Consider the following 13,871-nt stretch of genomic DNA (forward strand, 5'->3'; position numbering starts at 1 on the left):
GAGGGCCGAGGGACCACTCGTGGCGACTCTCTGCTGAGCTGACCCACCAAAGTGTTCCTCAGGCCTGGGAGATGGAGAACTACTGCATGACTGGTGCTGAATACTCCATAACCACAGACTCATGGCTTCTTGGCACAGGAGGAGGATAGGGCCCTTCCTTGTTTGTTGATGTAGTGCATCACTATGGTATTGTATGTAGACACTTGCATAGGGAGACCCTAAAGGAGAGGTAAGAATACTCTGCATGCCAGCTGAATTATTTGGAGTTCCAACACACTGATATGAAGGAATGACATGAGAGCCAAGCATGATTTACTGAATGTGATTATCCAATTTGTATGCACGTATCATTTCTGAATCTGAAGTTAGGAATACAGACTATGTATCGATTGCAAAAGTGTATGCACGGGGAATGCCAATGAGACTGGCTGGTTAATCAATGAGCCATTAGGGAGGACAACAGGACTTAGAAGATGCTCATCTCCAATCTTCCTGAGACGCTGCTTTGAAACTGCAGGGTCATGTGGTTGTGTCACTTGGTACTGGACCACATCTTGGCCTGCTAGTATTTTTCCACAGAAGGGGTGGAGACCAAACTGAGAAACAAAGGATTCCCGCCATATATAAGTTTGGTGGGAAGCAGGGTCCCCATTTTACCCCTGGGAAGGAGGGTGGATGGGGGTGGGGGGTAGGCACTCACCCCCTTAAGTAATTCCTCCAGTCCTCGTTCCAAATCTCCTGTAAAAACCAGAAGAGCCCAGAAGGTGCTATCATTGTAATTCCACTATGCACCTGAGGAATAAATGACCTGTGCTGAGTGGGAACAAGCAGCAAGCAACTCATGGAAATGCTGCTGCACAGAGGCACCTCAGGCAATTGCCACTTAGCACACAGGGTTTGTAAAAATAGCGACTGCACAGCCTGGCAAGAACCACATAAAGGCTGTCTGAGTAAATGGCAAAGAACTCTATGGGTGGAAGGATACTGGCGCAGAAATTTCTGTGGTCAGGAGAGACCTTGTTCAGGAGGACGACATACTGCCGGGACAGATGGCAGAGATTTTGTTAGTGGGAGGAGGTCACAAAATCCTTGTGTCTTTGGCTCAAGTGCACATTGAAATTGAGACTTTGCAAGCTGAATTAACAGTTGCTGCTGTTCCCCATAACCCAGCCCAAATATTATTGGAGAAGGACTTTTTGAATGTGGCTCAGGCTGTCCAGACCAAAGGGTAGGGCCCTGTACTGAGAGCAGGATGTTCTTACCATGAACCGCAGGAATTGTTTATGTTCCAGGACTATTCAGATGTGGAAATAAGCATCCTGCAGGTCAGGAGCTCATAGCATGCAGTGGAGGTTGATGGAGGCTAAGGTGACTGTCCAGAACTTAGAACATCAATGGAGGAATTCAGACAGCACAGATCTAGGATGGGGTCTCCTCCCACCACTCCTCTTTAGTATCAAGTAGGAGAGGGAGTAGAAGCATTTTCCCTGAATTCTTGAGGAACTTCCCCTACAGCTCCCAGTTGTTGTAGGGAGCCGACTTCCAGTTGTAGAAGTGCCTCATTAGAAGAGTTCTTGAAGAGGGATGGAAGGTGGAGGATGGGTGTGGGCAAGCTGAACAGTTTGAAACTGGCTGAGAACCTTTCTTCACAACCTCTGGAGCCCACCAGTCCAAGGTCATCGTTACTCAGACTTCTTTGAAACAATAAAGGTGGATGCCAAACAGAAACTCAGAGGCTGGATCCACAAATGATTTAGCTGAGTTCTCAAGAGTCCCATCCAACCTGCTTCCTTGGTGTTTGTCCCTGCTGCAGGGTTATCAAGGATGAGATCAATGAGCACTGCTGGAGGAACCACAGACATTTCCTCAGTAGTTCTGAGGGACATTGCTGGAATTGTTGCTAGGACTGGTATCTGAATGAGGATCAAGATCTCTGTAGTTGACGGTACTGTTTACCCCTGGGCTCTGGAACACATGCTAGTGCTCTGCAAGGTGGCTGAGGCGACCTCACCCCTTATTCTCTCATCTATAGTGGGAGCAGAACCACAGCTGCACTCTGGGAGCCCTCAACAGACACTGTCATTCAAAATAACCCAATCTGTGCACATGGGGAGCATGCACTCCAGCAATGAAATCTGCGTAGATAATTACTCAAAGAGTTATTGATTCAAAACATAAAATGGTCAAAATAACCTTAACTAGATGAAAAGTTAATTCAGCAGACACAGATCACAGACCTCACAAAAATAATTAAATTTCTTCTACAATTCTCACTTAAAGAAAAAAGTATCAGAAATGGTTTACCGTATTATTGGCTCTTGAAAGGTAAATATACTTGCCTCAGACTCATCCCCCTTCTCTCTATATGCCGTAGCAATACTGGTCTGAACAGCCTTAATCCATGCCTGCCGCAGCTTTTCAGAATCAGCCTGGAGCATGCAGCTTCTGTGAGAAATAAGACACAGACTAAGATTCAAGCAAGCTGACCAACTGGCTCAAAGAAGAGACTCAATCATTAGAAGCCAGACTCTTAAGCAAGTTTTATGTTAGGAACTTCAACGCATCCTTGTATACATACTACACCACACAGTTACTGTTAACAGCTGATGTGTGCTTGACCCTTCACAAACACAGAATGAAGAAAGAACAGGAGTACTTGTGGCACATTAGAGACTAACACATTTATTTCATCATGAGCTTTCATGAGCTACAACTCACTTCTTCGGATGCATAGAATGGAACATACAGACAGGAGATATTTATACATAAAGAAAACATGAAAAGGTGGAAGTATGCATACCAACAGGAAGAGTCTAATCAATTGAGATGAGCTATCAGCAGGAGAAAAAAAACTTTTGAAGTGATAATTAAGATGACCCATAGAAGGTGTGAGGAAAACATAACATAGGGAAACAGATTCAATTAGTGTAATGACCCAACCGTTCCCAGTCTCTGTTTAAGCCTGAGTTAATTGTATCTAATCTGCATATTAATTCAAGTTCAGCAGTCTCTCTTTGGAGTCTGTTTTTGAAGTTTTTAGTTGCAAAATTCCCACCTTCAAGTCTTGTCACTTTAGTGAAAAAACAGATTGACAGAGCCAGAACAGTACCCAGAAGCCACCTACTACATAAACCTGGAAATCCTGGATGCCCCGTCATCTCAAGCATTGGCACCTTAACAGCAGATTGTCTGGCTATGAAGACTCTCTCCTCAGGCCCTATGCTACCAGCACTCCCAGCTGTCTTCGAGACACCACTGACTTCCTGAGGAAACTACAATCCATCGGTGATCTTCCAGAAAACACCATCCTGGCCACTATGGATGTGGAAGCCCTCTACACCAACATTCCACACGAAGATGGACTACAAGCCATCAGGAATAGTATCCCCGATAATATCACGGCTAACCTGGTGGCTGAACTTAGTTATGGGTGAGGACAAAGTCACAATTTCACATTTGGGGACAATATATACCTTCAAGTCAGTGGCACTGCTACGGGGCCCCACAGGGCCCCACAGAATGCCAACATTTTTATGGTTGACTTAGAACAATGCTTCCTTAGCTCTCGTTCCCTAACGCCCCTACTCTACTTGCGCTACACTGATGACATCATCTGGACTCATGGAAAAGCAGCCCTCGAGGAATTCCAACGTGATTTTAACAATTTCCATCCCACCAACCACCTCAGCCTAGACCAATCCACACAAGTGGTCCATTTCCTAAACACTACTGTGCTAATAAGCGATGGTCACAAACATCACCCTATACTGGAAACCCACTGACCGCTATACTTACCTACATGCTGCCAGCTTCCATGCAGGACACAGCACACAAATTACTGTCTACAGCCAAGCTCTAAGATACAACCATATTTGCTCCAATCCCTCAGACAGAGATAAACACCTACAAGATCTATCAAAAATTCTTAAAACTACAATACAATATCCGCCTGCTGAAGTGAAAAAACACATTGACAGAGCCAGACGAGTACCCAGAAACCACCTATTACAGGACAGGCCCAACAAACAAAATAACAGAACCCCACAGGCCACCACCTACAGCCCCCAACTAAAACCTCTCCAGCGCATCAAAGATCTACAGCCTATCATTGAAGATGATCCTCACTCTCTAAGATCTTGGGAGACAGGCCAGTCCTCGCTTCTAGACAGCCTCCCAACCTGAAGCAGATACTCATCAGCAACCACACACCATACAACAAACACTAACCCAGGAACCTATCCTTGCAACAAAGCCGGATGCCAGCTCTGTCCACATATCTATTCAAGTGACACCACTATAGGACCTAACCACATCAGCCACGCCATCACGGGCTCGTTCACCTGCACATCTACCAACGTGATATATGCCATCATGTGCCAGCAATGCCACTCTGCAATGTACATTGGCCAAACAGGACAGTCTCTATGCAAAAGAATAAATGGACACAAATCTGACATCAGGAATCATAACATTCAAAAACCAGTGGGAGAACACTTCAACCTCTCTAACCACTCAGTGACAGACTTGAAGGTGGCAATTTTGCTACAAAAAAACTTCAAAAACAGACTCCAAAGAGACTGCTGAACTCAAAATAAATATGCAAATTAGATACAATTAACTCAGGCTTAAACAGAGACTGGGAATGGTTGGGTCATTACACCAATTGAATCTATTTCCCTATGTTAAGTTCTCCTCACACCTTCTATGGGTCATCTTAATTATCACTTCAAAAGTTTTTTTTCTCCTGCTGATGATAGCTCATCTCAATTGACTAGTATCAGAGGGGTAGCCGTGTTAGTCTGGATCTGTAAAAGCAGCAAAAAATCCTGTGGCACCTTATAGACTAACAGACATTTTGGAGCATGAGCTTTCGTGGGTGAATACTCACTTCGTCAGATGCATGTAGTGGAAATTTCCAGGGGCAGGTATATATATGTAGGCAAGCTAGAGATAATGAGGTTAGTTCAATCAGGGAGGATGAGGCCCTGTTCTAGCAGTTGAGGTGTGAAAACTAAGGGAGGAGAAACTGGTTTTGTAGTTGGCAAGCCATTCACAGTCTTTGTTTAATCCCGAGCTGATGGTGTCAAATTTGCAGATGAACTGAAGCTCAGCAGTTTCTCTTTGAAGTCTGGTCCTGAAATTTTTTTGCTGCAGGACGGCCACCTTAAGGTCTGCTATAGTGTGGCCAGGGAGGTTGAAGTGTTCTCCTACAAGTTTTTGTATATTGCCATTCCTAATATCTGATGTGTCCTTTATCCTATGTCCAGTTTGGCCGATGTACATAGCAGAGGGGCACTGCTGGCATATATTACATTGGTGGACGTGCAGGTGAATGAACCGGTGATGGTATGGTTGATCTGGTTAGGTCCTGTGATGGTGTCGCTGGTGTAGGTATGTGGGCAGAGTTGGCATCGAGGTTTGTTGCATGGATTGGTTCCTGAGCTAGAGTTACTATGGTGCAGTGTGCAGTTACTGGTGAGAATATGTTTCAGGTTGGCAGGTTGCCTGTGGGCGAGGACTGGCCTGCCACCCAAGGCCTGTGAAAGTGTGGGATCATTGTCCAGGATGGGTTGTAGATCCCTGATGATGCGTTGGAGGGGTTTCAGCTGGGGACTGTATGTGATGGCCAGTGGAGTCCTGTTGGTTTCTTTCTTGGGTTTGTCTTGCAGTAGGAGGCTTCTGGGTACACGTCTGGGTACATGCATCTGACGAAGTGGGTATTCACCCACGAAAGCTCATGCTCCAAAATGTCTGTTAGTCTACAAGGTGCCACAGGATTCTCAATTGACTAGACTCTTCCTGTTGGCATGCATACTTCCACCTTTTCATGTTCTCTGTATGTATAAATATCTCCTGTCTGTGTGTTCCATTCTATGCATCCGAAGAAGTGAGCTGTAGCTCACGAAAACTCATGCTGAAATAAATCTGTTAGCCTCTAATATGCCACAAGTACTCCTGTTCTTTTTGCGTATACAGACTAACACGGCTGCTACTCTGAAACCTGACAGAGTGAAGATGTTCCCGGTCTCAAAATACTCAAATCTAAATGATGGGACACCTCAATAGGACACCCTAAGAAACCCAAAGGATGGGTTAATTTGCTGTTGAATTTCTATGTGGTTATCCTGAAGTTTCTGCTTTGCATCTTCACCTCCCATTTACCTGCATGACTGACTAAATAGGACATGGACATCAGTCCTAGAAAAGGCACAGAGTTCTGACGTCTAACATACGAGACTGAATTCAAAGGCAGGAGACTTCAGGGATTAGTAGGAAAAACTGCTGCCCGCACTAACATTCAGAGAAAACAAGTCATCAAGTGTCAGGCTGAAGGGTTGAGAAAGCGTAGCTAGGCAGAAGCCAAATAAAGGTAGAATTTGGCCACTGGATGGGGGAGAAAGAGCAGGAAACAAATTTTAAGATAGAGAAGAGAAAAAAAAACCACACACACACACACACCCCGCAAGAGCAGCTGGCCTTGTACCACAGGACACTATAGTGACACGAATGTCCAGTTCTTGCACATGCAGAGCTGCCTTTCCTCTCTAAACACACTAGGCAGTATTTTATACTGCATGGTGCTGCTTGGGATAGTATTGACTTTTAAAAAATTCAATATTTTCCTTTTATTCAGGGGGAACTGAAGAGTTCCCACTGAATAAAAGTATTGCAGAAGCAGCTATTACAGCGATGCTGTGCTTTATTCTTGAATGTAGAAATTATCTGAAGTAATTGGAAGCCATTTTCTGTACTATTAAGAAGCAGCCTGACAGTACTGCCCACAACTGATCCATTTAGCAGCAATCTGCCTACCAACTGTACTACTGTATAAAGAGCACCAGGAGGGTGGAAGGGATAGCTCAGTGGTTTGACCACTGGGCTGCTAAACCCAGGGTTTTGAATTCAATCCTTGAGGGGGCCACTTAGGGATGTGGGGAAAAAATCAGTACTTGGTCCTGCTAGTGAAGACAAGGGGCTGGACTTGATGACCCTTCGGGGTCCCTTCCAGTTCTAGGAGATAAATAAATAATGGAGATATACCTAAGGATGCATTTTTATTACAAGTGCAAAAAGCAGACTACATAGTCACTACTGCTGCCCAGAAATATCACATGCTCCAAGTCACAGAAATTAGAGAACAAAGCGATTGAGATTCTTTTCCCATTGTGACCGCTCCCAAAACAGAATCATAGGATTGGAAGAGACTTCAAGAGGTCCTCTAGTCCAGAACCCTTCATGGCCTTCTTGAGTTCCAAGTCTGAAACTGAAATGTAAAACTTGTGTTATATATGAACTTTAAAAAAAAAGTTACCCCTTACTTTGTTGGAGAGACCACCTCGAAGCAGAAACGTCTTTCTATGTCTTCACAATGCTTAACTGTGCAAAGCCGCAAGTCTTCAACAACTACTGTGGGATTATCCTAGAGAGGGGTAAAATGAACAAAACAGCTGAAGTTTATGGTGAGGGGAGACACTTACTGAAGCCACTGCTAGTCTCAACTGCTTTCCAATTTTCCCTTTCATCAAAACAGATTGCATGTGATATCCATAGTAGGAGTTAACCATTAGTGTATGAAAATTTACTACAGACTTGGGAGAACCCGCCTTTTCCTATCAAAATTGACTGTGTGATTGAAAGCTGACATTTAAACAGCAGAGTGGCTCAACTGAGTACCACTGCTTTTTCTGAGAAGAGAATAATTAGCTTGCAAATCAGACCAAGAGGGGTCACAATTAAATGTGACCACATTTCACAGCAAGTGCAAAATCAGATGCTAGGTTGAAGCTGCTTTAAAAATTTGGTCCATAAAACAGAACAAAATCATCCTTAAACTAGCATCAAAGTATAATATTTGTTAAGGGTTCTACAGTGTGATCGTGGCAGAACAATAATAATACTGCTCACAAAACATTATCATGAAGCAGTTAGGATTGCCACACACTCCCATATCTAACAAACCCCCAAATGGGAAAAAGAAAAAAGGTTAAGCCACCTAATCAGTACATTCATTCTTCCTGTCCATACACAAGCATATATCCAACCATTACCAGAGCCACCTTACACAACAGACCACGCACCACACCCAGCTGCTGGCCACAAGACACTGGACTAGATGGACCTCTGTTCTGATCCACTATGGCAATTTCAAACATTAACTCTGCCCCCTCTCCCCCCCACCCCACCCGCCACTTCTGGCCTTCTGCCCACAATCCTTTATTAGACTCTTCTCCCCCAACACTAATAATTGTGGTTGTTTGGTGTAGAAGTTAGTTGTGTGAAGTACGGAGAATTTGGTACAGGCATATTTGCTGAAGGGAATGAAGAAGGTTGGCCTCCTTGGGCTGCAGGTGGTGCAGAGTTAAGGATGCTCTCCATGATCTGTGGTATTTGGTAGCTGTGATAATAGTAACGTGTGTGCTTGTGAGTAGAAAAGGGTATGTATATAAAGTAACTTAACTTTGCATAGCCTTGCTTTTGTGGGTTTGTGTCAGGCATCTTGTGTGTAGCAACCCCAAGTTCTTCACAATAAAACTTTCTATGTATTCCTTTCCTAGAATTTTTTTTTAATTAGGGGTGGGAGGTGGATAAGTAGGCAGGGAGCAGATCAGTATGGGTAGAAACAGCTGTTGATGGAGCATCACAGAATATTTTGTCCAGCAGCAGCTGCACATACCTTCCCTTGTAGGATAAAATCTGACCAAAGTGTAGCTTTTGACAGAGAAATTTTTATGTGGACCTGCCCACCTGCACCTCCCAAACAGGACTGCATGTTCCTGGCCCCAATCAGGTTTGTGTGCGCGCACAAAAATTTTCAGTTATAAGAAGAATATTACTTAAAAAAACAAACTACCTATTGCATCAGATTCGCCCAGGTGCCATCTCTCTCCCAAGTTCCATTAATTCAGACTGTTTTTAAAAGTGGTATCAGCCAACAATGAAAAGCAAAACTGTCAGTGACAAATTTAAACTGAAGCCCAAATTAAAAGTCTTCCTATTACAAATTTCTCAATGAAAGTGAGACAAAAACTGCATAGAAAATTCAGAGGGCATAAAAACTAATCCTATATGAAATTTAACAGTAACCAGCAGCCTATTTTCAGAGAAAAACAGGAGTTTATGCTCATTTTAGAATGCAGCCCTACCTGCGGAATCACTATCAGGAGCCTCAATGAGGCTAATGCGCACTTACAAATCACCTATCCTTCAGGGATCTCAGATTTACGAAGCTGATATTGCCCCATTTTACAGGTGGGGAAATTGAGACAAAGAAATTAAGTGGGTTTCTCAAGGTCATGTTGCAAGTGAGTGGCAGCATCTCTCAACTTTCATTCCTCTGCTCCAATCAACAGACCACCCTAATTCCCATTAACCACATTCTTGGGTATTAGAAGTACAGTACCTACCTTAAATTTTTTCTGGTAAACAAGCTGATTATTCTGTATCGAAAACCAGCGTCTATATAAATAAAAAGATATCCAAAACATTTAACTGATTTCACAGTGCTTACTAGTCGTAACAGATGAACATAGTATCTATGGAATCACACTGAATAAAAGTTCACAAAAAAGTTATGTCTCAGTAAGTCTTGACAAGTCTGCACAACAATGGGCTTTCATCAAAACAATGACAAAAGGAAAAACAAAGACAAAAGAAAAGAAATTAAGTAAGATTCACGTAAGTTAAATCTTACACAAGTGCATGCACATTAATCACTATGTTAGTTAAGCAATTCATTGCAAAACTTTTACATTCCAATGTATGGTCACGACTATATTTTTATGACAAGCAAAATTGATAAATAATTTAAAACATCTATTTTAGTTTACCAATAACACAAACTATGGAGTGGCTGGAAGCTGAGAGGTTAGACATTCAGACTGAAATCAAAGCACGAATTTTTAACAGAGGTAATTAAGCACTGGAACAATATACCAAGGGTTCTGATGGACTTTCCATTATTGGCAAAATTTAAAATCACGATTTGACATGTCTCAAAAAGATCTGCTTTAGTTCAAACAGGGAATTATTCTGGGGAAGTTTCAGGAACTGTGTTATGCAGAAGGTTGGACTAGGTGATCACTGCACTCACTTCCAGCCTTAGAATCTATGAATTCCTCACTCAAATATTTGAGAGAGAAGTTTTAGAAAATAACTTATGAAGTTGCTAAAACTACTGCAGTGTTGCCACCTGTTGCGATTTATTGCAAGTTTTCTAGTATTTGGTGTTTCTTAAAGCCCTAGATGCTAGAATCAAGAGACTGCATGAAAATCAATTTTTTTTTTTAAAGCAAGTTCCTAGACCCCATTTTTGGAGAGACAAGCTTGAAAACATGAAGCAAATGCACTCTGCAGGCTCAAATACCAGAAGGCAAATAAAATGACTCCCAAAATTGCCAATCTTATTTTTGGGGCCCTGACTCACGGTTTTTGAATGCTTGGGGTTGGAAATCCCACTACTATTCTGGAAAAGACTCTGCATAAGGACCCTGGTCCAGAACATCTGATTCATCACCAGATCAGGCTACTACACATGAAACATGACAAATATAACTGATTAACTGCCACTCTAGTTCCTTGGGATGCAATCACAAAACTGGAATCACTGAATAACTGGCTAAAGATTATAGAAAAAAATAAAACACAAAACTAATTCAGTTCTGTAGTCAAAGTTGGACATACTTTGATCAAGGTTTATTTTAATACAAGCCTGTGTTTTATCTTATCATATTAAAGTGGTTATCACAAACATACTCATACAATATGCCACTTACTTTGTGCTGCCTGTTAAGATGAGGAACAATGTTATGTAAAGTGACATCAAAACATTGTCACATTATCCATGAAATTGTTTAATGCTGAACTCTACTTCACTACAAATAGCAACAAAACACCCCTATTTATTAAACCACCACAAGCACACACAAAAAATACTTAAGGAAGAACAAAGGGGGAAATAAGGTATAAAAAGAATTAGACTCATTCCAGGAAATTTTTATTGTGAAACAGTTAGTACTTCGCCTGTAGAAAGTTGAGATTCTACCTTTTAACAATTATATTTCCAAATGGTGTAGGAATATATTTAGTTTCAAAAAGCAAGATCTCCATTTATAAAATTATAAAGGTTAACTCTAAATGTGACTGAAATATTTACATCAAATATGGAAAGGGTTTTTTCAAGTTATTAACTACAGTATATTTCAGTCACTGCAATTGAAAAGGTATCACCTTTACCATCTAAGAGGAATGTATTAATCAAGCATGTAACCCAATCATTGTGTAGATTTCTAAGTAAAGAAATGGATAATTCAGCTACAAAGCAGGCTGAAAAAGGAAGATAAGCAGAGAATAAGTCTGTACATACAACCAGTTAGATACATGAAAAGCAACCCCTACAAAGCAAAGGAAAGTGCAGCCCTGCCACTAGAGATAACATGCAATGGAGCAAATCTCTAAGAATCACTTAAATAAGTGTGGTGAGTTTTATGAATCCAACACATTCCACTTGTACAGTTAACATTTAGTGAATCTCTATAGTGAATAAACTCCAATCTGGCAACCATGGTATATCTGACAGTATAAATGTACAATATGTTCTGACACTTCTGAGGTCTTTTCCTGGAGGTTTTTTTACACTGCTCTACCTACCTTTTACAAAAAGTCAAATTAAAGAAGCCCACTCATTTACATTTTTAGAGATGGGGAAAAAATGTCACTGAAAATGAAACCCTTTATTTGGTATAGATTATGCTATAATGAATACTCAACTTCTGGCTTTACTTTAGCCCCAGATCTATGCCAAATGTGTAAGTGAATGTATTAGTATTATAGCATTTTTTGAAGTGACAGCTACAAAATACAGTGCATTAAGGTCACTCGTAGCACCACAGTGATTTCATCATTAAGGACTACCGAGATTTTTTAAAGCCAATATTTGGGCCCATCTTAAAATGATTAGATCCCATTAGGGAAGTTCTCTGGTTTCTAATCCACACTGAGAAGGGCGTGGTCCAAAGACAAAACAGACTTGCACCTCATTCCACTGTTCCTACATTATTCGGATGCAATGTCCCTACTGTGTTCCTGGGATTGACTGTAAATGGTTTGGAGAGGAGCTGTGTTGTATGTGCTGAGCTTTATAAACCATTTGTTTTAAATACACCATTCTATTACCAGAAAATATGGGGGAAGGGACATTTTGTGGGGGCATAAAAAATTCGTTTTGTTCCTGCTGGCTCTCTAGTAGCACATAACTAAAATGATGCTGCACCACAAGGCAGATATTTTGACATTAAATGCTTCTATATCATTTCAAGTAGCCATTAAAATGGCTAATTTCACTTCAACTTTATCCAAAGGAAAGGAAATATAAAAATCAACATTTGCCAGTTAGAAAAGAACAAAAAAAATCAGCAAAGAGTGTTTTCATACTTCCAAGAACTACAAGAGGAAAAAAGAGAGCAATGAGAAAAGAAAATTTAAAAAATGATGTCAGTGTCTTTACTAGAAACTTAAATCAGCTTTAACAACTTTCAAGAGGGAGTCATTTTGTTTATTGTTTGACAGGCATGCAGCTGACTGAATCATCTAGGCCCAGAGAATTAAATAGAATGATTAAAAGAGAAACACTTGAAATCCCAATCCTGCTCCCAGAGAAGTCGCTAGCAAAATGCCCATTGACTTAAATGGGAGCACAATAGCACTTTTAACATATATTCTGGAAAAGTCTGACAGTGGAGACTAAGATTTTTGGGGAGAGGGGCGTTTTAAGCTCCTCTGACTATAAATGCAACAAACCTTCTTATCAATTTAAAAGGTGCTGAGCAGCATGTGTGCTCTCAATTCATGCAAAATCCCTCTGTTTTCTTAACCAGACACTTTATATCCATTGCAAGTAATCAAAATGAAATGCAGGGTTAATGATGAGCTTTCACGTGCCAAAGAACATTGGGAAGGTATAAAAAGCTGGTTGGTACCTGATGTGATCTGGCTTTTTCCTGTCATGTGAAAAAATGGGGCAGGATTAAAACATAAGGGAAAGGAGGGAAAGGAATGAAAATGCAAAATGAGCAAAATAAGTGAAGAATTAGCATGATATGAAAACCCAGCAGAATTCAAAGATAAGGCTTACTGTGCCCAATCTGACAAACTGCACAGAATATAGAGAGAGTGCTACTTCCTAAGGGGTAGGTTTTCACCTACCATATTCACTCACATATACATCACCGATAAAAAGTGAAGGAATTTTTGTAAAATATTCAATTTCCAGGAACCCAAGTAATTTTCCATACAATGCATCACACTAAGAACAGAGGGTGGTTTCACTTCCTGAACCACTGAGGAAATACGTTTGTATCTTTTAGTACATATACCGATAACTCTTACTCCAGAGTAATCTGCATACCTTTCTTTGCAAGCTTTCCATTATAAAAATATTACATTTTAGCACCCGTAGCCACTGAAATCCATCACCATGTATATGAATACTCACAGAAGTAGTATATAAGATTTCGAAATTTTTAGTCTGCAATGCTTCAAAAAGAAGGAGCAATGCATATGACCCCCACTCCCATCAAACACACACACACTTACAGAACATACAGTTACACAAAATGAAAATAAAGGGAGGAACACCCAATATAACAAACATTCAGAGAATGTCACCTAATTGTTTTGTCTTGATCGATAAAATAAAATCACAAGGCAACAATGTCACATTGGGTATAGATTCAATGATTTGCCTGGTAACCCGTCCACAACTTTCTTTATGAATCTTACACGCACCCACCCACCCAGTGCGGTGCAGTGCTAGCTGACAAATACTGATCGTGCATGTCTTGGTATACACCCCCTCTCCCCACCCTACCCCAAGA

General features: G+C 41.2%; 2 protein-coding genes across 5 annotated transcripts in view; both read right to left on the reverse strand.

Moving 5' to 3' along the window:
- ACAP2 (ArfGAP with coiled-coil, ankyrin repeat and PH domains 2) overlaps positions 1-13,871 on the reverse strand; it is a 138,735-nt gene that overhangs the window by 45,421 nt on the left and 79,443 nt on the right. For 3 of the 4 annotated variants that reach the window (XM_050963911.1, XM_050963908.1, XM_050963912.1), the window contains 4 exons: positions 12,975-12,995; positions 9,405-9,456; positions 7,320-7,420; positions 2,340-2,445 (listed from right to left, as the gene is read on the reverse strand). In XM_050963911.1, the coding sequence (XP_050819868.1) occupies positions 2,340-2,445; positions 7,320-7,420; positions 9,405-9,456; positions 12,975-12,995 (280 nt within the window). The remainder of the gene's footprint in view (positions 1-2,339; positions 2,446-7,319; positions 7,421-9,404; positions 9,457-12,974; positions 12,996-13,871) is intronic. The other variant, XM_050963909.1, reaches the window with a different exon arrangement.
- LOC127056297 (uncharacterized) overlaps positions 1-13,871 on the reverse strand; it is a 100,722-nt gene that overhangs the window by 24,481 nt on the left and 62,370 nt on the right. The window lies entirely within an intron of this gene.

The sequence above is a fragment of the Gopherus flavomarginatus genome, chromosome 8 (genome assembly GCF_025201925.1).
Source record: "Gopherus flavomarginatus isolate rGopFla2 chromosome 8, rGopFla2.mat.asm, whole genome shotgun sequence".
Lineage (NCBI taxonomy): Eukaryota > Metazoa > Chordata > Testudines > Testudinidae > Gopherus > Gopherus flavomarginatus.